Source organism: Haliotis asinina, chromosome 2, assembly GCF_037392515.1.
Source record: "Haliotis asinina isolate JCU_RB_2024 chromosome 2, JCU_Hal_asi_v2, whole genome shotgun sequence".
NCBI lineage: Eukaryota > Metazoa > Mollusca > Gastropoda > Lepetellida > Haliotidae > Haliotis > Haliotis asinina.
Window position 1 is genome coordinate 17,576,495 of NC_090281.1, and position 27,796 is coordinate 17,604,290.

General features: G+C 40.8%; 1 protein-coding gene across 1 annotated transcript; it reads right to left on the bottom strand.

Annotated features, from left to right (window-relative positions):
* Positions 1-11,522: 11,522 nt before the first annotated feature.
* LOC137272306 (probable methyltransferase-like protein 24) lies at positions 11,523-26,957 on the bottom strand. Its single transcript, XM_067804668.1, has 8 exons — positions 26,844-26,957; positions 21,413-21,538; positions 19,797-19,955; positions 17,909-17,976; positions 17,174-17,302; positions 15,571-15,645; positions 13,983-14,124; positions 11,523-11,877 (listed from the first exon to the last, which is right to left on the bottom strand). Exons 2-8 carry the CDS (start codon positions 21,494-21,496, stop codon positions 11,566-11,568), a joined length of 969 nt encoding a protein of 322 aa, XP_067660769.1. The 5' UTR covers positions 21,497-21,538; positions 26,844-26,957; the 3' UTR covers positions 11,523-11,565.
* Positions 26,958-27,796: the final 839 nt, after the last annotated feature.

Below are 27,796 nucleotides of genomic sequence, written 5' to 3' on the forward strand. Positions count from 1 at the left end.
AGTTTTGTCAATAGTTCAGTCAACAGATAACAAAATACAACTGAGGCTGTATCTGGAGTGTGAGACGAGGAATGGGGCTATATACAGTTTTATATGTATTATACTTATGCGGTTTTTCATATCCAGTAGAAAACAGGCATCGCCCAGATGTTGTATTACCAGGATTACTGCATCACAAAGATCATCCCCATGCAAAATGGTAGAATAGTTGTTATACGGAAATGATATGTGCAAAATGAATAAAAATAACAAATATGTTTTCTTCAGTTTATTCAATTTTTGAACGCACATACATTGTTGAATTAATACGTTATGTGTTTCAAATGTATTGGACCTATTTATTATAATTATATATATATATATTGTGGTAACAACCAATTCAGTGTATTTCCAGTATACAACACTCGCATGCAAAGTAGCATCAATGTCCGTCTTGCAATTATTTATTATTCTGGGTTCTAAACTAACAGGGTAGACTTAGTTCTCAAGAAAGCACAATGCCCAAATGCTCATACAAAGAAGCGACAGAGATGTTATCGCGCAGGTTGGAACATTTCATGTATATTGGCTACCATTTGTATTTTGGTGGCGTTTCGTTTGGCCGTACTTTATGAACCTTTTAAACATCCATGCATTTGTCACGAACGCTTTAACCACTAGGCTACCCCACCGCCCCGCTCTACATAAGACAATGGCTATGCATATATGTGTATGAATATGTGAATTGATATTTCTATACTGGAAACAATTAATGGAACAAGAAGACTGATGAAACGTCGAAGTGAATAAAACCTGAATGACGCAAGCTGCCCCTAAGCTCTGTGTCAAACATCAAAGTGAATGTAAAATGAAAGACAAGAGTTGCCCCATGTCTTATGTCAAGTGAATATAACATGTTCGGCATCGTAACAAAAACAAGTACCTGTGAGTTCCTGTAGTAGATGTCTCGTCCATGTGTTGCCGGATCCAGGAAAACTGGCCAAAGCTGTCACGGGAAGCGTTCTTTTGGAGAAGGAAGGAATCTTGCAACCCAGATCCAGTGGATGGATACGATAAACAGTTTCATTTGAGAAGAAGAATCGCATATTGTTAAAACTTCCCTTTTCCAAAAGTTTGCAAATACTTACTATACAAAGAGCAGTGAGCAATAATGTTATCTTGTATAAACATCGCATCTTTGAATAGTGTGTTATGAATTCACTTCAGCAGGAGACACAGGTGGTGATGTGCAATAAACCAGTCTTATACACCACATGTGAAGATATCAATAATACAGGACAGCTGCTGGTTATGCAAAACCACTAACTCATAAGTCTGTTTTAGGGGCATTTTAGAAGTTGCTGAGCCGAAGGTGATGGAACAAATTTTATGGATGATCAACTTCTGTATTTTCACAATAGCGTTGAGGAGACCAATTAATATAGGATTTAGTGACGGAAGCCAGAGATTAATATTTCTTGATTAAAGTGTAGAATTTAACTCATAAAGGAATACACAACTCATACCTAGAATTCAATTAAATTCATTGCATGAAACGGAGAATCAATGTTATGCATTGAGTTTATAGAATACTATTGGGCCTTTTGTTACAGATCAGGCGTCATGCTCGTATGTACCATGGTCTCCTTATGCCGCATCCAGACGGATCAGCCGGATCAGATGGTGATTTGTTCATCCAAGTCACGTGATCATAAGGCAAAATGTGTCATGAATATGCAAATGAATGCATTTCACAGATTAAGTCGTCACAGATTAAGGATAGTAGCTATGACAACATCGCTTTCACATATAGGCAGCGTAAAGCAGATCTGAGTCTATTAGTGAATCTTTTGCAGCAGGGAGTCGAATCTGCACCCAAAACAAATGTTCACTGTTCAATCCTAAGCCAACAGTAATGACGACGTCAGTGTTTGGTCTATCCTCTCCTCACACGGATAACTGCTGCAACCTTCCGCCTCATGCTGGAAATCAAACGCCGAATGCGCTTCATTGGAATCTTCTGCCATTTCTCGTGAAGAACCTGGGCTAGTTCCTGTAGATGTTAAACAGGTGGATCCCTTACTTAAACTTGACGCCCCAGATGGTCCCATAAATGCTCAATTGGGTTGAGATCAGGGCATCTCGCAGGCCAAGGCAATCTGGCAACTGCGTTGTTCTGCAAGTATACGATAACAGCTCCGGAACGATGGGGCCTAGCATTACCATAAATACTGGCCAAATGGCGAGGGGTGCTTATCAAAACGCGGGACAACATCAACTTCCAGTACGTCCTGTTGGTATCACTGACCATTGAGTGTCCCTGGAATGGTGATAAGATTCAGCTTACAGTCATAGGAGATACACCCCTACACCATTACAGATCCACCGCTAAAGGGTTCAGTTGCATGGATCATCCACTGTTGATGAGCCTCATTACTCCTTTCTCGACTTTCCTGATCGTGGACGATCCTTGATGTACCCAGTGGCTGCATGTTTCCTTACAAGGCGACTAATGACAGTGATTCGAGCCAACATACCAGCCTTACGCTGCATTTAATTAAGATGGCCTACCTTTTGTGCAGTCAGCTTCCAAGCTACAGTATCAGGTATAACAGTAAATTACGGCACAAGTAACGTCAGTCATGTTTACAGTCGCCATCTTGAATTCCCTGACGTCACGTTTGCGTGTCATGTGACCTTATGTCACCTATAAATAGAGCTGTCAAGGTTAGCGTCGGTGCGCCAGATTTGACTTTCTCAAGCAAGGTAGGGTTCCAGGGTTACGTCACAGCTTAATTCTCATTTTCGCATTATGGGACATCTTTATTGTATAACTTTTAATTAACTAGGATATTGGTGACACTTGGTCTGTTCTCTAAGGACCCGTGAAGGTCCCGGGGTAGAATAGGCTTTCAGCAACCCATGCTTGCCATAAAAGGTGACTATGCTTGTCGTAAGAGGCGACTAACGGGATCGGGTGGTCAGACTAGCTGACTTGGTTGACACATGTCATCGGTTCCCCATTGCGCAGATCGATGCTCATGTTGTTGATCACTGGATTGTCTGGTCCAGACTCAATTATTTACAGACCGTCGCCATATAGCTGGAATATTGCTAAGTGCGACGTAAAACTAAACTCACTCACTCACTCACTCACTGTTCTCCAAGTATCTAGTTGTAGTTAGGTGATTATTGTGGTTTTATTTTCAACCTTGTTGAGATCTGGATTCATTCCGGCATATCCATTCCGACGGATTCATTCCGACGGATTATCCTTGGCTTATGGGAATCAAGTGTACAGATTACAGATACAGATACACTCACAGTCACAGTTGTCTATTGCAAGTCAAGCATGGTTTATCGCCTATAGGAAATATTACAGTTTCATTTAATGTTTGACAGTCGCTGATTGTCTTCGCGATGCGGGGGGTCCAAGGTCATTCCGACATGCTATGTTGACCTTATCAAGTTACAGTCTCTGCTGAGGGTTTCTTACACAGGGGATTATTGGAATCGTCTACAGCCGAGACATACGTTTTTTTCAATGCAAGTTATAAGTGGGATTTAGCCTTATTCATACTCGTATCACATTTTGACAGCTGTTGGAGTTGTGGCCTCCTTGTCATTCATTCCGGATCACGTGACTTCCGGAAAACGTTGTTTACATTATCTGGATCCAGTTCCGGTTGCTGCAAGTTCATTCACTTTCCAGTTTCAAAGTTTATTATACAGTTTAATTCATTTAACAGCCAGGAGTCTCAGTCAAGACTGCCATACAGCAAGGCAAGACTTCTACAACCACGAAGACACGGATTGACAAGCAAGATATCCAGTCCTGATGACAGACAAGGTGACAGTTTCGAGATCGTGTATATTCAGTTTAGTGCTCATTAAATAAAATTGTAATTGGAACTTTATCTACTTGTGGTGTGATCCTTCTGCATATCGTCAGTTTCTTCATTCTTTGTATGTTAGGTCCTTGTGATATATTTTCACTTAACTTTGTCTCCGAACTCTGGTATTTATTTTGTCACATTTTGTGACTGGTGGCAGCATCCATTATATTTGTGTAGTTTGTCTACTAGTATTTTGACTAGTCTTTGGCCGTTCCGTTACAATACCAATAATCTGCCATGTGGTATTTTCAGAAAGCCTACGCATCGGCATGTCAAAAAAGTTCAATTTCAGCACTCTTCACTCATTGATGCGTCGAAAAGAAAGCAAAGAGAATACTTCATTTTACATTTGAATTGTCTGTTCTTGACAACTCACGTCATTCCATCCTTTCATATTGTCCCTGCTCAATAGTATGCGTGACCGGCTCCTGCGGCTTTCTACTGAAATATCAATGGAGGGTGTGACATGAAACTGAATTATTCAGCCCTTTCAAGACTTGGATAGTTGAAGCAGATGTTCAATAATATTTTGATAGTATTTCATGCCAGCTTTCCCTTTTAACTGTGATGTTATAACAAATAAAACTATGCGGTTTGAGTTTTAATCGAATACACTAAAATATGCATACAGTTTTTGTCCTTCAGGACTGCATTCAGAGCATGATGTTTTAAAAACAAACGGATCGTAATACATATGTCGGATTATTGAATTCTGAGTGCAGATCGTGTTCAGGGTAAAAAAAAAGAGGACAGCCATTATTCGTTTCAAATTTAGACTACACCGTTTACAATGAAATGGTATTATGTCAAGATATTTGTGTGTCCAAAAACTGAGAACGATTGCACCATCTGCCCGACCTTCTGGATATCAAAGTAAGTCTCCTCTTCTTCCTCCTCGACGTTTCCTACATCCTCCTGGAGTTCGTTTTTGTCTTTGTCCAGCTTAGACAAGATATCAGCCAGCCAAGTCATTGTTTGCTCCACACCAGCCAACAACATTGTCGAGAACATCGTTGCATTTTGTTCCACATGAGCATTGACCTTTCCCAGATGATCGTAGAAATCCTGAATTGTCGTATTTGGAGGAGTGGGCAAGCATGTCGACGGTTCTGCAGAGGTGGGGCTGACGGTGCAGTCATTTCAAAGATGGGCCTACCTTTCGATGGTGTGTTTGTCTGGAAGGTCGTAATGCACACCAACCAACAGACAGGCTGACAAGAAGAAGACAGCAACGCCCAAGCTATTGTCCATGGTTGCTTCCCATTCGCGGAGTTCCGAAATGCCCTAGCAAACAAACCTAGTGCCTAGTACAATTCCTTGGAAGATCTGGAATGCATGGCCAAGAAAATGGAAACTCCTGCCATACTTGGGCATATTTCTTCCAAAACAGCTAGGCAGTGGAGGATCTGGTCACTCGGTAGTTTGTATCCAGTAGCCTTTTATGGGAAGACTTTGTTGTGCATTTTTACTGACCATGTTATCTTGTAGACCTTGCAAGTTTTAGCGTACAATATCTATTTTTCTTTTTTTTCTTTGCCAATAAAAAGCGACTCGTTTGCTCAGATGTAGCATTGTATGGGGATCTGGACCTTTGGGATGTAGCTATGACTTTGAGATGGTATACATCTCATATGGGGAGCTTTTGTGTAGCATCTATTTCTACTCCTGTAGCTGTGGCAGCCGAAATGTCTACTCCGAATAGAGGACATGCCCAGAATCTGAAATCTTCCATTTTGGCTTTGATGTGTTGTACTTTGATTCTGGATGCTCTTTCCGTGCATACCATGCAACAAAGATGATCTCCTGGGGTCTGTCCGTGAGCACGATGCAAACGATAGATTCTCCCACTGTACGACAAATAGGTTTTCTCCCGAGAATCTTCGTCCACCAAATCGTTGGCCATTGCGGTCCTATGTGTGTGCAAAGACCTGGAAGTACACCGGCCCACCAGTCCACCAGCCCATATCCCAGTCGATAAGAAGACAGAAACATTTGCACAACCCATGGAGTAGAAATAAATATGCGTGTGCAGCATTGCATATTGTTCGAGATGCAGTGGATAGGTGAGAAGACAGCAACACCACATGGACTAGGGGAACTGCAACTCGACTTCTCAATCGTCTTTCCTGTTTGATATGGGCAAATGGTAGATTTTGCCGAGTCTACACATGAACAGTCCACCAATCAAAGATCCTCATTATTGACAACCCCCTGCTTATGTATACCACAGACGTCACGACCCCTTTTTGTATTTTGCAGGCTTCGTTTGTTATGCTCCTATCAAAGGCCATGTGTAGTTATTGTGTCCTGCTTCCTATCCCAATCAAACTGTACCAGCATATCCTCTAACTTGTATATAAACTCCTCTTCCACAAACTGTTCATCACTAGCGTGATAAGTTAGAACCTACACCGAAACGTCGCTCTCATAGCAATAAAGACGTTGGTCATCCATATATTGTCATCCTTCCTGACTAAACGACTGTACACTCTCTTACGGTTAAAACTTTTTCCGTGACAAAAGGTGTAAGAAATCCCCTGTGAACCAGCAAAACAGAACAAAGACAAATCTAAAACATTCAAATATTGCAGTATTAAACAAAGAGAGCAAGTTATACAAAGTAACAAGTCAATTTCACAATACCAATATCAAATACAATGTACCACAAATATATAACAAACTCACCAAAGTCTTAGTGCAAGAGTGAGAAACAGTTATGCAGAATGTAACAGCGAGCGTTGACGGATATTGAAGATGTATACTCCAGTAAATGTGTCCGCCCCTGTCGACAACACGGCAACTAGCATTTATATATACGAGGGTTGGCTGAAAAGTTCTCAGCCTGAGTGGTTTTTCCCCATCAGGTAGAGACAGGTGTTTGCCACCAATGAGGACAATCATTTAGTGAATCATAGACACAAGAACTACAAACGTACTAATAGTTTTATCTCAACTACAGCTCTTTTGGTAAACCTACCCTCTGAAATCATCAGAAATGGACAAAACTGAATATAGGGCAGTCATCAAGTACTTGCAAAAGAAAGGGATGTCCCCAACACAGATACATGCTGACATGGTCTCCACTCTAGGGGATGATGCTCCTTCATTTTCCACAGTAAAGAAGTAGGCTGCAGAATTTAAGCGTGGCAGACAAAGCCTTGATGATGACCCACGCTCAGGAAGGCCTTCAACAGCAACCACTCCAGAAAACATCACGCGAGTGCTCGATATGTTGATGGATGATTGACGATTGACTACTCGACATATTGCTAGTGGCAGGGATACCGTGTGGGAATAAAATGTGTGTTGCCTCAGCGGCCCATTCACAATAGAAGAAATTCAAATCACATGCAGTTGTCTCCCTTTGTTAAATGGACGCACGGGCACGGATAACTGTGAGCAATTATTTTTAGCACGACATACACCCTTATTTCCCTTTACAGGAGTCGCTGAACCATGAAGGAAAACCTGGCCAAAGCAATGCACAATCTTGATTTCCAAAATCACTGAAATAAAATATGTTATCCTGCAGAGATAAAAGTGATTATTACGACATCCATTTAATATGAAGAAAACAATGACTGAAATTAAGACTATTGTCACATTAACAACCCATTACATCAAATGCGATACTGGTGTAAGTTGGTTTGAGAAATGTCGTCAATGCCCTATGTATTTGGGATAGGCATCTCTGCAACTGTTAAGATTAACTGTTCATTACTTATTAATTACGAACTTTTCAAATGTCAATCAAACAGATAATTTCTTGTTCAGTGGATTCATACATTGGTGAAATCAGATGTTAAGTGCTTGTTTTGACTTTCTAAAACTCCCTCTCGGTCGATGTTGTTTCACCAGACCAAATGTCAGTCTAGATGTAAGATGTCTTTAGAAATCTTGTCAGTGCACTACATATATGGGATGGTGTCATATATTGTAGTTTTAATCCGATTCCGCATTCCATGTCCTTCTTCACATGGCAATGCCGCTTTTTGTGATAGGTCAATCAATCAATCAAGTTTATTCCAAAGACCATTCACCATGGTACATGGATGTACATATGTTTACAATTTTTTTCAATATAATGTTGCTGTACACATTTACAGTGTCTTCTGGGGACAACAGGAATATTTCTAGATGAAGGTGGAGAGGGTGCATTTTATAAACTTTGGTTAATATGCGGATATGTGACATGCGGCGAAAGTAACAATTCAAGCTTATGAAAGCTGGGATTAACATAATAGAAACGTTGCATGTACAACTTTCTTTCTTTCTTAAAATATTGACATTGAAAAAAGTAATGAAATTCATCGCCGGCATGTGGTGTATCACATACTTCACACAATCTGTTTTCAAAAGGAATATTTGACCATCTACCAGTTGATGATTGCATGTACGGAGATTAATGAGAGAGCGGGACAATTTTGATGAAAGAAATAAGTATTCCTCCAAACCGCACGTAGATTTTATACAACAGTACAGGTAACCTTCATGCGAAGTGGACCGGTCAGTCTGCCATTTCTGTATAAACTGATCAGACAATCTTTCAAAACCTGTGGAAGTTAGCCACTGATGTTCAAAACTGTATGGATTAACCATACGTAAGACAAACCACAATCATCTAGAATATATTTGACAAATGTGGTTAAACATTTTGCCGTGACAAAAGGTGTAAGAAATCCCCTGTGAACTAGCAAAACAGAACAAAGACATTCAAATATTGTATTATTAATTCTTTAAGCCCGAGAGCAAGTCACAAGTCAATTTCACAATACCGATTTCAAATACAATACAAATGAGACAAAATCTGAGGCAATGGGTAACAAAATATATTAGCAAACTCACCAAAGTCTTAGTGCAAGAGAGAAACAGTTATGCCGTTGATCAAACGTTGACGGATGGAGAAAGATATATACTCCAGTGACTGCGTGCCCGTGTCCGTTCGCAACACGGCAACTAGCGCATACACATACATACATACATACATACATACATACATACATACATACATACATACATACATACATACATACATACATACATACATACATACATACATACATACATACATACATACTATATTGTTCTATATTCTGAAGCGTCTGTACACATCAATAACATACTGGCACTTGCAAAACAAATCGATGTTCGAATCATTTTATTCACAGAAAGTATCAATATGGCTTCTATCAAAACAAAATATACGAACGCACCAGTCAAAGTACATGCAAAAGAGGTGAAAATATATTTTAAGACACAATTAAGTTAATTCGATACCCAAACCTATTCAACGTCAGTTTCGTATAGTTTTGAACGGATTTAATCGATTTCCCTAGACAAAAAATAGTCTCTGTTTCAGTTGCAGAAGTAATTTGTGACACAACCAGCTTTCTCAATGCACGGAAACTGCCGTGGATTAGAAAAGCTTACAGGGATTAGAAATGCATCGCCACAACGAAACAGAAATCACCTACCAGTTGAAATTGTGTATGAAAGAGCATTCACTGTCTGGCAATAAAATACAGATTACTCTCAGAAATTGACATTCGTTTTGAAGGAGTTTCAAGGTCAAATAAGTCCGTCACGTCTTGACTCTTGTTATTGTGAGCAAGATATCATGGCTTGCAGCTCGTTGCAACCAAACAGGTATAACAAATGACCGTCCCCGTACATGTAGAGCTCGCCTTACCAGCAGCCCAAGATCGGTGCATTCGGGTACTACAGTTGCGTGATCTTACTGCCACGGATGAGAGCACACCAGTCAGGACTTCAGAGGATATCCGGCCAAACTGTACGAAACAGGTCGAAAGAGATTGGTCTGAAAGCCAGGAAACCCGACGTCGGGGTCTACTAAGTCGTCACCATTGCGCTCAGCGTCTCCGTTATCTAAAAGTATCCACTTGGTTGCATTAGATATTACCTTCTTCTAAACTGGTGTAAAGTTTCATCCACTAAAGTCTGTTTGCGGACGAGCTATACATGTTTGAAAATACAACATTTTAACAGGTTTCTGGTCTATGCATTTCTTGTTTTATTTTTTTTGATAGTATACATTAAAGCAGTCTCAAGGATTGAAAACAGATACTTGGAAGACAAAGTATGAAACTATGCAAAGTGCTAGTGAATATCATGATAAAACATTTTTTTGTGTGTGCACGATTTTTGTTTACCCTTTTTCGAAAAACATCCAAGATGGCGTCCAAGATGGCCGCCAAAAATGAAATATGTCCAATTCTACTAGCACTAGCACAGAGCTATATAGACTGATCACATCATGTCTTCTCTGTATATATGTCTATCTCATGTAGCCAAACCTCAAACTGACTTTTGCCACAATGTGTCAGAAGAACAAATTCGTTTTATGATTAAACACTCGAAGATTACACAGACAACGATATTGTGTCAGAATAAAAAAGTGTTTATTTATATAGCGCCAAACACCGGGTATACTCATAATACCGCAGCACACTATTACACCGACCCATGCTGTCGGCTAAGGCCATAGTCACATGACCTATCCCACCGGGTACCCATTTTTGCTGGGTGAACAGAGGTCATTTTGAATTACCTGACTCACTTGGATTAGGCAACACCACATGTATCACATGTGCATCGTCAGGACTAAAGTCGAAGAAACTCTCAGGAGTGAAACTGCCAAACAAGGTCAGCCATTCACAGACTCTCCACGCTCAGTGTTGCTTAACTTAACACTTTACCTGAGCTCTATACACAGAACCACACACCACGAGATCGTACAGTGCACATGTAATAAAACGGGAACGTATGGTGCACGTCAAAGTGGGGAATTACATCGGACATGTTTTTATGTAGCCTTTTAGTGCTTCAAACGCTTACATCTGTTTCCGAACCCTTGGTGAAGGCACTATTTTCATTTGTCCATTTGGATACTTTTCACCGTTGTGTAAATGGTATCGGTTTTGTGAGAAAATTAAGACTGTTGATTGTCTGGCTTTGACCCTTTGAAACATAAATGCACAGTTCAGGACATGCACGTGCATCAGTCCGAGGTTCTGGTGTTTCGTTTGTGTACCTTTGTGTACGTTTGCGTACGTTGTGTACGTTTGTGTTTGGACGATGCACACAAGTTACCATTAAATGACTGACATCTTTACATTGAATTGTATGTATACGTATACATAAAACGATTACAGGAATATTCCAAACTTGCTGAGTGTATTTCAGTAACACGATGTCACTATATCATTATTGTGAGTTTATGGACGGTGGGGTAGCCTAGTGGTTAAAGTGTTTTCTCGTCACGCCAAAGGCCCGGGTTCGATTCCCCACATGGGGACAATGTGTGAAGCCCATTTCCTGTGTACCCCAGCGGCGTAAAACCATACTCACTCACTACTATGACTTCATGAATCACTATCAAATAGTGATGATGCCAGAGGGTCGTGAATAGGGGTATGAATCACCCCCAACACCCTAGTCGAAATACTTTTAAATGGCTAGTCTGTGTGTGCAGGGGAGCGCTTTCTCAAAAGCTGTATCCGCCGCTCTTCGCAACATTGGCAAAAACGTACTGCATACATACCACTGCGTTGCCCGCGGAAATATCCCAGACATATCCCTTGCGTTTTTGGAGCACGTTTGTCTTTAAGTATTGTACACAATCAGAAAAAGGAAATAACTTCAGTTTATTCACAACAGTTACACCAGACATTCACTTATCGTTATTCACATTTATATTTACAAAATGAAGCTCATAACAAGATGTTCTGACAATGCTGAATGTACGGCTCTTTAGATTTTTTAACGGATTTTTGTGAGCGTAAAACTTTCGGAATCCAGTATTATGCAAGTCAATGAGAACATCAAGAAAAGCCTCCCCCACGTCTTTGGTTTTAAACTCTCCATCAAAGTGAAACTCCACCAACAATTGTTTTACACGTGACAGTTCACGTGACCTGATCATGTGACGTAAACTCCTCCATTCCGCTCCTTCCACATCCATCTTCAGAACGTCGATTGTTCTCTACACAACGTAAATTAATAGATTATTCCGTGGGATTAATGACAGCATTAATGATAAAGGCAAGATCATTTTATGGATGATTTTTTTATTCTAATATGATGCAACCTTTTTGGTACAGATCCTTGTACCGTTATCATGGTTACCTTTTTCATTCCTGCTTGTTAAAAATTCCATTTCTTACCCCAGTCAGTGAGCCAATATAGTACAAGAAAGTATAGAGTTGTTCGTGTTATGACTTCACAAAGATGATGTGACAGGAATAATTGATGGTTTCTACAATCGGATAAAAAAAAAAGTTCTGTAATTTTAGTCAGTGTGTTTATTTTTATGCCGCACTTAGCAATATTCCAGCCAGCGACGATATGTAAATAATCGGATCTGTACCTGAAAGTTCAGGGCAGAGTGCGAAAAAGTTTATAAATTTTGCTAGCCAGTCGGGCTATCTGTGCCTGAAAGTTACTAGCCTACAAAATAATTCACTAGCTGGAATTTTGAATGTAAAAACTAAGCACAGAATACAAAAATAGATAACAATACGATCTTGTCAGAATGACATAATGTTACATGATTTAAAAGTGTGTTTTACATTAACGAATCAGAGAGATTGGTGTATTTATATTTTGAAGACATGAAAATTCAATAGCCAGTGACTGTGGAGATTTTCTGACCCGACTGGATTTTTACTAGCCACAGGCTTGCAGGCCATTGGCTACTTCCCACACTGATCCAGGGATCAACGCAAATGGGATACGACATGACTTGTGTCAACCAAGAAAGAAAGATGAAGGAAGAACATAGAATCTGTCAAATGTGCATCGTAAACGAGGACGAAGAATATTTTCACTTTTCATGTGTTTGCCCAGCATACTTAGGCAATAGGTATATTCAGAATACATTTTAGGTACATCCTGAAACTCATATGTTTATATCATTGGTGAAAAACAGATTTAGAAAGAGAGTTTATACATACACATAAAGATTTTATTGTCAGAAAGAAAGATTTCTACCCGCACATGATTAATTAATGTACTACAGGTCTGTGACCTTACAGTGTGAATTGACTGATTGATTGATTGAGTACACGTTTACAAATCGTGATAATATCGGTTGTAATAGTGTTGCAGATAGTAAACTGATATACCATAATTTAAGATGATTTTGATGTTGTATACGAAGGGTGTTCAAAATAGTTAGTCTAACTACGTTCTAGATGTCCAATGTTTGAAAAACGTCCATTTTTATTTGAAGAAATTATAAGCAAAGTCATATCCAAATTTCCACAAACGTGGGCAATGTGGTTGAAGGGATATCAGTCATCACAACACACTGGCGTGTAGTTTTCTTATAAAACTGCAGAAAATGAATAATGATCTGTCATTTGGTACCCCTTGGATAACGGTATGCCGCCAGACAATATCATATAAAACAGTTCAGTATAGTATCGGATGACTACCCGTCATAATCAGCATTCAAGGATTTGAATTGCTTGATTTTACAGTTGGACGGGGGCTGATTTATCAAGGACACACCCATTTTAATCTTTCAAAAACATTGTATCCAGATATCCATGCTGGCACTGTTTACAAAACATTGAGATCTGACGCTTGTGTGGCCATTCAGTATTTTGTTTGAACCTTTGCCATCATGAATGAATGAGTGAAAACATGAGAATAACTCATGTCTTTATGATTACGTTGTCTGAAAGGAGGAGGTGAGTGTCTCCAAAACAAGTTCTGTCAGTGAACATGAAGGGTGGAATCTCTAGAGCAAACGATTATGACTTCAAATTGCCTTTTTGTGTACCTTAAATTCAACTACGTCAGCGAGTCTGACCAACAGATCGCGTCAGTCGCCTCTACGACAAGTACGGATTATTGAAGATCAGTTACTGAAGATCAATTCAAACAAGGATCTTAACGCGTAGAAACAAAGACCATGTTTTCGGACAGCTGCGTGGTTATCGGGACCATCTTGCGTTTTGGCGAATGTTTTCTGCTTGAGTTCAAACTTGTAACTTTCTTCTGCCTTGCAGTTTTATGCTACAAAAACATGATCCAAACATGGCATTTCCCTATATGTAACGTGAGTATCTAAGCAACACGTACCCCAGTGTGGTCAAGCATCGCCATGATAGACTGTAGCGTCATCAGGTGCCACCCTGAGCGCTTTATATACGTGTCCTCGCCTCCGATACCAAGCTGAGCAAAATGTACAGACTGGGAACGCCTGTGGGTTGATTCACGCATACTGTAAAATGCAGTACATGTATACATGAGGAAATATGTACACGAGGTGCGTCAACTGATTCATACTGAATCAGCCACATAACAGGCGCAACACACACACACACACACACACACACACACACACACACACACACACACACAACACACACACACACACACACAAAAGTACAACTAGTAACAATTGCACAAGTATACAAGTATACATATCTACATGGATAAACACACAAACTCAAATATATCGTGAATAATGCAGGGATATTACCACATGTGCAATGTTTGTAGGTTGGCCACTTGCATATACCCACATGGATAGAATGAGTGAAGCCCATTTCTGGTGTATCCCACTGTAGTATTGCTTGAACATTGCTAAAAGCGACGTAAAACTACGCTCATTCACATTCAAACTCGTTATAAGATTAGTGTATATTTTGCTTTATGACCATTCTTATGAGATACACATACTGTTTTGGAAGATCATTGGTATATAACGAAATAATAATATTCTACCAGAACCGCTTTATTAAAAGAATCCATATTGTGTTGCAAAATTAGAGGCATATAACGAGATTACGATACAGTTTTAACTGAAGTCACGGCAGAATGTTAATTACTTCTCTTTGGGATCTTTGACGAACCCTTTAACACATTCTAACATCAGAAGCAAAAACTGAAGAGCAAGCAAAAAATGTGGAACAAATTAAAACAACATAATAAAATCAGTATTCTCTTTGATTTCATTTATAACCGTAGTTCGCTGTGCTTGATAGATACTTTAAGTTGTTCACTGGTCACGAGGGGCCCATGGGTTGAGGGGCAAGTTGAACATAAGCAAATATCGAGGGTACCTCAACCCATGGTCCCCGATGGGCCAGTGAGCAACGTATTTGAACTTTTGAAAGCAAGAGTCAAATGTTTTCGTAGCGATCGCTAGAATTTGCGGACGACAAAAAAAAAACAGATCATAGTTATCTCCCTTTCTTCGATTTTCATTCGCAAAACATCGGTAATTTCAGTGCACCATGCATCATGTAATGTTATTCGAGTTAAAAAATAATAACTGCCACGAAGAACCGAATGAGTTGCTATTGGCAAGGGGGTGTATTGCAATGTACCTTGCTTGTACATGAGGTGCACTGAAAATAATACAACAGCGCTCAGCCAATCAGATAGAGACATTTATGTGTGAGGTAAGATAAATGTGAATGTTTATGTACCGTCATGGATCTTGTTAACATGACACCACTAAGTGACCTTTTCTTGCAAATAACTACCTACATAAGGAAGTGTTGGATACAATGGACTTTCTTCACTCGGCTATATGCTGTACATGTTAGGCGAAACTCGTGTAAACAAACAACGCTTATGACGATCTAACGTTAGTGGTTCTTGTGGGTTCGTTGTAAAAGTAGAAGCGTGTAAGCGTGGAATATAGCTAACTGGAACCAACCTTGGATCAAATGCATACACTTCGCACCCATACAGCTTCGCTATGTCATCGTCAAATGTGAAGTCGTGGTTGATGCTGAAAAATATACGTTGTGTTTTTTGGGCGTTTATAGACAGTCTTTCAAATGTACGTACATGACACGTGGTACACAAGAACGCACCTAGTTACAGTCACCACAAAGCTGCGCAAACACCAAAAACAGGAGTATCTGGAGACATATTTCTCTTAAATAAATGAAACATACCAGGACATGATTTTCACTTACACGAAAGAGTAACAGGACAGGGTTTTCACTTACATGAACGTGTAACAGGACTTAGTTTTAACTTATACGAACGTGTAACAGGATACGGTTTTCACTTACATGAAAGTGTAACAGGACACAGTTATCACTTCATGGACGTGTAACAGGACATGGTTGTCGATTACATGATGAAAGTGGGTAACAGGACATGGTTTTCACTTACATGAACGTGTAACAGGACATCGTTTTCACTTATATGAAAGTGTAACAGGACACAGTTTTTACTTACATGAAAGTGGGTAACAAGATATGGTTTTCGCTTACATTAAAGTGTGTTGCATGACATAGTTTTCACTTATACGAACGTGTAAAAGGACACGTTTTTCACTTACATGAAAGTGTAACAGTACATGTTTTTCACTTACTTGAAAATGTAACAGGAAATGGTTTTCACTTACAATTAACGTGTAACAGGACTTAGTTTTAAGTTATATGAACGTGTAACAGGTTTTCACTCACATGAAAGTGTAATAGGACACAGTTATCACTTACATGAAAGTGTAACAGAACATGTTTTTTCACTCATATGAAAGTGTGTAACAGGACATGGTTTTCACTTACATGAAAGTGGGTAACAGGACGTGGTTTTCACTTAGATGAAAGTGTAACAGGACATGTTTTTCTCTTACATGAACATGTAACAGGACATGGTTTTCACTCACATGAACGTGTGACAGGACATGGTTTTCACTTACATGCAAGTGTAACAGGGCATGGTATTCGATCACATGAAAGTGTTAACAGGCCATTGTTTTCATTTGCCCAAAAGTAACACCAAAGATAGCGGTGGCGTACTCGTTAGAGCCACAAGTGAAAGGTTTTGCCTACGTATCTTTGACTTAGACTTTATTTACATTACAGGTCACAAGAGATGGATTTCACTAATATAGAGTGTCACCAGAGATAGCTTTCAATCACATAAAAGTGTCATCAGAGATAGTTTTCACTTACATAAAAGAGACATGGGAGAGGCTTCACATACTTAAAGGAATCACCAGAGATGCGTTTCTCTTACTGAAAGGCAAAAAGCAAAGATGGGTTGCACTTACGTCAAACACAGGATATGGGTTTCACTTAAACACAGGAATCAACTAATTTCCTTCTCATGAAAGACACAAAGGGAAGAGTTTCATTCACATAAAAGCTTCATGAGAGACAAGTTGATCTGAGACAGAGACGCCAGAGACACGTTACAGTTACATACAGGACTCACAAGAGACAGGTCACACTTAGAGAAAGGAGACAGCATGGGCAGTTTACAGTTAATTAAAGGAGACACACGAGAGAGATCGTACAAACCCAAAGGAGTACACAAGACACGGATTCCCTGGTCTGTAGGGTTCGTCATCACAGACCTCCCAACCGCCATCGCCGACCCTTCCCATCCGGAACTTCCGGTGACACAGGATGTTGATATTGTCGATGTAACTGAAATATAGCATAATAGTGAATGGCTTCTGATGTTCGTCAGATATAATAACGACATGGTGTATGAATCTGCTGCAGTCTTTAAAGAATGAATACCACCGTGAAGGTTATGTTTCAACGAATACAAATGTATACTTTATATAGGGTACTTTATATTCCGGAACTGGTTATTTTATTCTAACATACACCATTTAACACTCTTCAGCTACTGAACATACAAACGGTGATGGTTTCACAACGTATGTCACCAACTTGTGATGTCACAATTGGTATCATCAAATATCGTCCCTTCGGGTTTTTCTCCCACATTAAGCAGACAAGTGACATGGTAGTACAGATGGCAACCTGTATGATCACTCGACATGGCAGCTTCTATGTTCATCATACACAACAGCCTCTGTGTTCAGGTAACACTGTATATTTTGTGTTCGATAGACATGGCAATTTCTTTGTGCAGAAGAAACCACTATGCCTAGTTGTATGATCCCCAGGGAGTTGAGATTAAAAATACTATGAGCCGTTGTGGTGGACATCCAGTGATCGAGGGAAAAACAAAGCACCCTTGGGCAGCTCAACCAACTGGAAGCAGATCACCTGAGGGTTTACCTGTGATACGTCATTGTCATCTGCTGAAGCGACATCTGGGGGAGTTCCTCCTTCGAGGGCAGGTTCAACTGTTAGAGTAAAAAGTCGATGTCTTATAACGGGTACGTAGATGAAGATATCAACTAGGTATATGAGTGGAAGCACGTAAAATAAAAAAACACAACAGATGTATGTCTCTCCCTTTGTAACTATGTGTGAGTGAGTAATTGAGCGTGCGTGCGTGTAGTGAAAAGTAGATTTCCAGCTTAACGACATACCGTGGAAGCTGGCTTAACCGGCACTTGTCCAATCCGGCAAGTTGTCAACACCAGCAATAAAGTCTCAGTCCTACCAGTGGTTTGTACACATATCATCAGCTCTACAATCCAGCACGCTATCTAGACCGGACTATCTCTTCAGTCCCGATGCGTGCCGGTTTAGACAGCTTCCACTGTACAAGTGTGGACCCACCCACTGCGACGACTATGATGGAAAACACGTTATGTAAAACTGTTCGTGGTACTAGCCATTCTAGATGAGATGACGTTGTCATGTTTAATCAACAACCAAGTAAATGAAACCTCTTAAAACTATGCCACACCATGGAGTTAAAGAACAGAGCCCGTCTATTAACTGTGACTCGTCAATGTAAACCTAAAGTGTGCTTCTCACTATATATTAGGTCATCTCTTGTTATCCCAGAAGGGACAGGTTTTACTTTTCGTTAGTAGGACCCCTTCCCAGGGTTTACTTTTCCTAACTTTATATGAACATCAACATTCAAATGATACATGGGTGTTTGAAATCAATTGAAAAATATCGTTCAAGATTAAATACAAAGGCGGGATTGGAACTGCAATTCTCCCTTCCACAGGCACACGCTCTTCCGCACTAAAAAAGTGGTTAAATTATCTACTTATAGTTATTGTCATTAAATTGATTTTACGCGAGCTTCAGTTATTGCTATGTAGCTTCATTAAATGATCAGCTACATTGTAATTACCCATCATTGACGGTATACGTTAGAGAAAACACTTCTCTTTCCCCCCCCCCCCCCCCCCCCCCCCGCACAACCACCCACCCAATGCCGAGGTTGTGGCATAGCTTAGTGGTTAAAGCGTCAGCTCGTCACGGCGAAGACCCGGGTTCGATTCCTACGTGGATACAATGCATGAAGTCCATTTCTGGTGTCGATATCTTCCGCCATGTTATTGCTGCAATATTGTTAAGGCGGTGTAAAACCATGCTATCCTAACATCTTCACAAACATGTTTAAATCATATTTGGTTGGTTCTTCCAATCGAGCCTAGTCTAATTTACCTCTATGACATTATATCAACAATCGGAATCATTAAAATGTTGGTTCAGACGCGGGTTGTTCTAACACCGTTAACAAGTGAGTAATGGCCGTAGATTAGACAAAACGTACACCCGAGATATCTACATCTAAAGTCATGTTACGATATTTTTTATCTTTGACATTGGTGGTAGGTGGTATCATCTAAAAATCACATGATTTCTGTGAAACCTGCTCACATTATATTGATAATCATGTCCTGAGGGTAACCTTGCAAGTTAACATTAACTTGATATTCGGCTTCTGTAGTGTAGATCCAACGCTAAGCGTGCATTCTATATCTATATCAACACTTATAAGGCGGTGGGATAGCCTAGTGGTTAAAACGTCGGCTCGTCGCGTTGAAGATCTGGGTTCGATTCCTCACGTGGGTACCTATGTGTGAACCCCACTGCTGGTGTCCCCCGCAGTGACATTGCTTCAATATAGGTAAAGTTTAACTTAAGCAGTTATTCACATTTAGCTCCTAATAAAATATCGACATCTATGTTCATTTTTCACATGTTTCCTGTATTTACAATTAATTTATCAGACAATATTTCCTGTACTTACCAGGCCATATTTTCGCAGTCCGCCAAGTACATTCGTGTCGTTGAAAGTTACATATCGAGAAAGCCACTTTGAGGACTCGGCTGTTGTCGGATGTTTCCGTCTCGACTGGTATCTCGTGTGTGGGTATGGTCCAGTGACTGCCGCTAATAAACGGTGGGTCTGGGGACGAAGCAACGTTAATATGTACCGCATATTTGTCACAGGGAATGTGTGAAACCAAGGATTTCACGTAATCGCTAAAAGCGTCATTTTTTTGTGAAATCACTGTGACTCCCAGGGATTTCATGTATTCCCTAAAATTTTCAAGAATTTGGTGAAATTACTGAAACAGTAGTTCGGCGGTTTTATGAAATCCCTAGCAGCCTTTAATGAAATAGTGAACGCCAAATTTATAATGCGTGTATATACTGATAAAGTTCAGTTATTGGGACACGATAGACTGTTATGACACCGGCTATTACACTTCAGTAGCGATTTAAAACTTTAACAACATATATCGATATACATTGATTGGAAACCCTGACCACTACAACTCGACTCGGAAACCACAGGAATCCGGAGAAACAGTGAAATGATTGTAGCGCTGACGCTGATGACAAACATCAGATATATGCTTTGAAAACGACATTTTCCTTCCCAAACCTATACATATTTCAATACTTAGAATTTAAGTTGTCAAGTCACAGGATGCTGGTGCAAGATCCTAGCTGACATAAGAGATGGGATTCACTCATTGTACAAATTTGGCAATCGAAGCCGGGTCTTCAGCGTGACGAGGCTACCCCCGAACCCGCTCACCAATTCATCAAGTGGACATTTTAACAGCAACTCGCTCATCCATTCATCAAATGGACATTTTAACAGCAACTCGCTCATCCATTCATCAAGTGGACATTTTAACAGCAACTCGATGATCCATTCATCAAGTGGACATTTTAACGGCAACTCGCTCATCCATTCATCAAGTGGACATTTTTTCAGCAACTCGCTCATCCATTCATCAAGTGGACATTTTAACAGCAACTCGCTCATCCATTCATCAAGTGGACATTTTAACAGCAACTCGATGATCCATTCATCAAGTGGACATTTTAACAGCAACTCGCTCGTCCATTCATTAAGTGGACATTTTAACAGCAACTCGATGATCCATTCACCAAGTGGACGTTTTAACAGCAACTCGCTCATCCATTCATCAAGTGGACATTTTAACAGCAACTCGATGATCCATTCATCAAGTGGACATTTTAACGACAACTCGCTCATCCATTCATCAAGTGGACATTTTAACAGCAACTCGCTCATCCATTCATCAAGTGGACATTTTAACGGCAACTCGCTCATCCATTCATCAAGTGGACATTTTAACAGCAACTCGATGATCCATTCACCAAACAGAACGTTTTATCAGCAGCCGTCTCATTCAGTCGCCACATCTAACACACTGTTGTCCCGATAACTCACCATAGCAACCACCCGCTTACACACACATCAAAACATTTAAACAACAACCCGGTGACCAACTGCTCCAGTAAAGCATCTCCCCAACCACCCGCCCACCATCCCTACCCATTCCCACCCGGATAGTTATACAGTCTCCACCACTCGTTGCTTACCGCAGGCGTTTCCAAAAAGATCACAGCCGTTCCTGTAAGCACAACCACCATCACAACCACGACTTTACAGCCACCTTGCCTCATGGCGTCAAGTGTTGTGTGTCAGACAACCTGGAGCCAGCTTTACTGCAAGTACAAGAGTCATGACAGAGCCATTCACAGACATCTACAGTCAGCCCAGAGCGACAGGTTACTGTCGTAACACCTGATCTGTTTCACTGACATTTTAAAACTAACAAAGAAACGAAAGAAACGAAATAGCAACTTCTTTATTCTACAATGATCTGACTATTCGGTATAAGTCACTCTTTCCTTAACACATGCCGACATAATTGATAAATCTCGTGAATCTCGGAAAAAACTTCAGCGCGCTCCCTTGAAGTATATATATATTTTAAGGTGACGATTAAATACGCGAATAACTGAATGTGATACTTAACCAGATGAAAGTGACGGTCAAACAGGTATTCGTTTAGAGGTGGAGTCTTTGAAGGGAATTCAGAAGTGATACACAGAAAGCCAAGAGTTTTTGTGGATGGCAAGAGTCTCTTTGGTTAGTTACATATTTAAACCACCTCAAAGAGTGAAGAGTCACGACGTTAGAGACGCTTAACCAGGTAAAGCTTTAACAGGTAAATGCTTGAAAGTGGCGCTTAAATTAGTATATTTGTAAAGGTGGCGTCAGTAAATACTTATAGGATAATCGGAAACAGGTAAAGCTTTGAAGGGGATGATCAAGCTGGTAATCAAACAGGTAAATGCATAAAAAATGAACAGGCAAAACGTAAAGGTGGCTATGCCTACTCGGAACTTGTTGGGTCTGTTGAAAAAAAACAGCAGGAAGCTGCACGAACTATGATGAATTAACTAAAGCGAGTTTCAACCAACCGTGTAATGACTAAAAAGAAAAGGATATGTGCATTAGCTTGTGCTAGTTTACAGCTGATGACTTTCATTCCAGACTACGCTTAAAAGATATTTTTTACCAAGTTCTAAATTGAAACTTTGGCACATGAACATATGCACATTCCTTATTTTAGGGCATATTTTCCACGTGCTATGAGAAGCATTTTTCGTTTGAATGTTTACGTCACTGCTGCTTGAGATAACCGACGATTTCCACGCTGCACAACCAGCAAGGATAAAATACACCGTGGAATGCAACGATGGTGCTTGTTAGAAAACACAATCCAATTCCAAACACTGTCACTTTATCTGTCTGGTGAACAACGCTTTGAAAGGACTGGGTAACCCAGTGGTTAAAGCGTCCGCTCGTCACGTCGAGGACCCGTGTTCGTTGCCCCGCATGGGTACAATGTATGAAGTTCATTTCTGGAGTTCCCTGTCGTTATATAGCCGGAATATTGCTGAAAAGGGCGTAAAACCATACTCACTCACGCTGTTAGGATAGATGAAAAGTCCTGATCCTTAATAACCCGTGGAGGTCCCGGGGTTGAATAGGCCTTCAGCTACCCATGCTTGCCAAAAAAGGCAACTATGCTTGTCGTAAGAGGCGACTAACGGGATCGGGTGGTCACATGTCATCGGTTCCAAATTGCGCAGATCGATGTTGATCAGTGCATTGTCTGGTCCAGACTCTATTATTTACAGACTGCCGCCATATAGCTGGAATATTGCTGTGTGGCGTAAAACTAAACTCACTCGCTCACTCCTGATCCTTAATAGGACATCCTATGATCATTACTAAACTGTGGCGAAATATTAAAATATGCTGACGAGACTGCAAATACTTGATACAACAATCTTGTATTAATTGTACATATTTTAATCATAATAGCGTTGGGTTTCAAAGAATTCACCTGTAGCTGAAGGGGATGCAGAAATACCATAATGATCCGAGAAGAGTTGTGAATATGTGTTGTTGTGAAATGTATTATGTTTGCTTTATTCTCTGGAAACCAAGACAGAAAAAAACATTATTCAAAATGAGTATGGCTCAGGATTACAACAATGTATCAGCTGACTCTGCCAGAACCACGACATTACAAAACAAATTATATTTCAGACATCAAAATGTATTATTCATGTGGCAAGAGTTAACCTGTACCATCTGCCACACAACAATCACCATTTACCATCCGCCACACAACAATCACTATGTTCGACCATCCGCCACACAACAATCACCAAGTACCACCATCCGCCACATAACAATCACCAAGTACCACTATCAGACACACAACAATCACTAAGTACCATCCGCCACACAACAATCACCATGTACCATCCGCCACACAACAATCACTATGTTCGACCATCCGCCACACAACAATCACCAAGTACCACTATTAGACACACAACAATCACTAAGTACCATCCGCCACACAACAATCACCATGTACCATCCGCCACACAACAATCACTATGTTCGACCATCCGCCACACAACAATCACCATGTACCACCATCCGCCACACAACAATCACCAAGTACCACTATCAGACACACAACAATCACTAAGTACCATCCGCCACACAACAATCACCATGTACCACCATCCGCCACACAACAATCACCATGTACCACCATCCGCCACACAACAATCACTAAGTACCATCCGCCACACAACAATCACCATGTACCATCCGCCACATAACAATCACCAAGTACCACTATCAGACACACAACAATCACTAAGTACCATCCGCCACACAACAATCACCATGTACCACCATCCGCCACACAACAATCACCATGTACCACCATCCGCCACACAACAATCACTATGTACCATCCGCCACACAACAATCACCATGTACCATCCGCCACACAACAATCACTAAGTACCATCCGCCACACAACAATCACCAAGTACCACTATCAGACACACAACAATCACTAAGTACCATCCGCCACACAACAATCACCATGTACCATCCGCCACATAACAATCACCATGTACCACTATCAGACACACAACAATCACTAAGTACCATCCGCCACACAACAATCACCATGTACCATCCGCCACACAACAATCACCAAGTACCACTATCAGACACACAACAATCACTAAGTACCATCCGCCACACAACAATCACCATGTACCACCATCCGCCACACAACAATCACCATGAACCATCCGCCACACAACAATCACCAAGTACCACTATCAGACACACAACAATCACTAAGTACCATCCGCCACACAACAATCACCATGTACCACCATCCGCCACACAACAATCACCATGTACCATCCGCCACACAACAATCACCAAGTACCACTATCAGACACACAACAATCACTAAGTACCATCCGCCACACAACAATCACCATGTACCATCCGCCACATAACAATCACCAAGTACCACTATCAGACACACAACAATCACTAAGTACCATCCGCCACACAACAATCACCATGTACCATCCGCCACATAACAATTACCAAGTACCACTATCAGACACACAACAATCACTATGTACCATCCGCCACACAACAATCACCATGTACCACCATCCGCCACACAACAATCACCAAGTACCACTATCAGACACACAACAATCACTAAGTACCATCCGCCACACAACAATCACCATGTACCATCCGCCACATAACAATCACCAAGTACCACTATCAGACACACAACAATCACTAAGTACCATCCGCCACACAACAATCACCATGTACCATCCGCCACATAACAATTACCAAGTACCACTATCAGACACACAACAATCACCATGTACCATCCGCCACACAACAATCACCATGTACCACCATCCGCCACACAACAATCACCATGTACCACCATCCGCCACACAACAATCACCAAGTACCACTATCAGACACACAACAATCACTAAGTACCATCCGCCACACAACAATCACCATGTACCATCCGCCACATAACAATCACCATGTACCATCCACCTCATAACAATCACCAAGCACCACTATCAGACACACAACAATCACTATGTACCATCCACCACACAACAATCACCATGTACCATCCGCCACATAACAATCACCATGTACCATCCACCTCATAACAATCACCAAGTACCACTATCAGACACACAACAATCACTAAGTACCATCCGCCACACAACAATCACCATGTACCACCATCCGCCACACAACAATCACCAAGTACCACTATCAGACACACAACAATCACTAAGTACCATCCGCCACACAACAATCACCATGTACCATCCGCCACATAACAATCACCAAGCACCACTATCAGACACACAACAATCACTATGTACCATCCGCCACACAACAGTCACCATGTACCACCATCCGCCACACAACAATCACCAAGTACCACCATCAGACACACAAGAATCACCAAGTATCACCATCCGCCACACAACAATCACCATGTACCACCATCCACCACACAACAATCACCATGTACCACCATCAGACACACAACAATCACTAAGTACCATCCGCCACACAACAATCACCATGTACCACTATCAGACACACAACAATCACTAAGTACCATCCGCCACACAACAATCACCATGTTCCACCACCCGCCTCATAACAATCACCATGTTCCACCATCCGCCACACAACAATCATCATGTTCCACCATCCGCCTCATAACAATCACTATGTACCATCCACCACACAACAATCACCATGTACCACCATACAGCAATCACCATGTACCACCATCCGCCACACAACACAACATAACAATCATCATGTACCATCCACCTCATAACAATCACCAAGCACCACTATCAGACACACAACAATCACTATGTACCATCCACCACACAACAATCACCATGTACCACCATACAGCAATCACCATGTACCACCATCCGCCACACAACACAACATAACAATCACCATGTACCATCTGCCAAACACTAATCACCATGCACCCTCCGCCATGCAATAATCAGCCTCTGTCAAAGTGGACCAAAACAGATATTCTGAATCATTCGCCAAACTTGTAGAAAACAACCCACGTGACAGCCGTTTGCTGATTCAACGATCCAGTTGAATTACACTTGAACTGTATCTTTGCTAGGTTAAAATCAAGTTAAAGGCCAAGATTAATTTACATTGCTGCGAAAGTTCCTAAATTTCAAAGATTTCAAACCAAAACCATCTTACCTTTGAGTCAAGCATCAGGTCTTTTGGGACGCTATTTACACAATGTAAACACGCGGCATCTCTAACTGTGTTTTAGAGCCCTCTGAACTGCCGTGACATTCAACCTTCAATACAGTTTCCGCATATACTACAGTATGCACATAATTGAGATGGGACATTCCAGTAATACTGTGTCAGGTTGGAGCGATGCTTAATTTCACGCATCGCAACCAAAGTAACATGCACTTCGTTATACTGGCATATAATGCTACACTTTTCAAACAGTCCGAGTCAGAATTAGTTACCACGTTATTAAGTTATATAAAATTGTCAACTTACCACATGTTAACTGTGAATGACATAATCTGGTAAAGGTGACGTACAATGCCTGCAGCAGATGTAGTCCCAGTGCGGTCTAAGACATAGTGAGTGTGCACACGGGTCTATGAAGAGAAAGAATCTCCTTTGGCGCTCGTAATGAAGGCTTGTTCGCAGAGCTCTATGCAATTTGAGCTATTTTGGTTTCTTGAAGTTTTTCGAAGCTGGGAAAGTATTCAACGATGTTATGCTAAGGATATTTCCTTGGTAGACAAAAAACTTACCACTTGCCTCTTCAGCGGGTGCCCGAGCACAATATATCTTCATTACTGTAAACAAGAGTGAAACGCACAAGTATGCGGAAACGCTATGTAAATAGCCATCAGAGCTAACAGTATGTCCGGGTCCTCGTACATCAAGATGCACTAGCAGATAATTGCTTATATTGTACTTCTTGCCAGTCGGAATCTCTATGTGGCATTAGTGGATTGTTTTTGAAGTATGTTTTAACAGAGGTCCACGCTAAACAACAACAATGGTGATATTTAGGTATTCAGCGGGTTTTAAACTTTAAATTTAGGTATGGCTTGTTTCATAGCTAATGTTAAATGCTTCATTTGAATCTTCATGATGACAGGTTATGACAGGTTATGACAGGTTAGGAACTTCCAGGCAGTTGGTCTAGGAAAGTTAGGACGTTTTAAGTGTGAGTTGTTTGCATCCTGTATGCTGTGATTGATTGATTGATTGATTGATTGAGTGATGGAGTGAGTGAGCGAACGAGTTTAGTTTTACGTTGCACTCAGCAATATTCCAGCTATATGGTGGTTCTCTGTAAATAATCGGGAATGGACCAGACAATCCAGTGATCAAAAGCATGCGCATCGATCTGCGCAATGGTGAACTGATGACATGTGTCAACTAAGTCGGCGAGCCTGACCACCCGATCCCATTAGTCGCCACTTACGACAAGC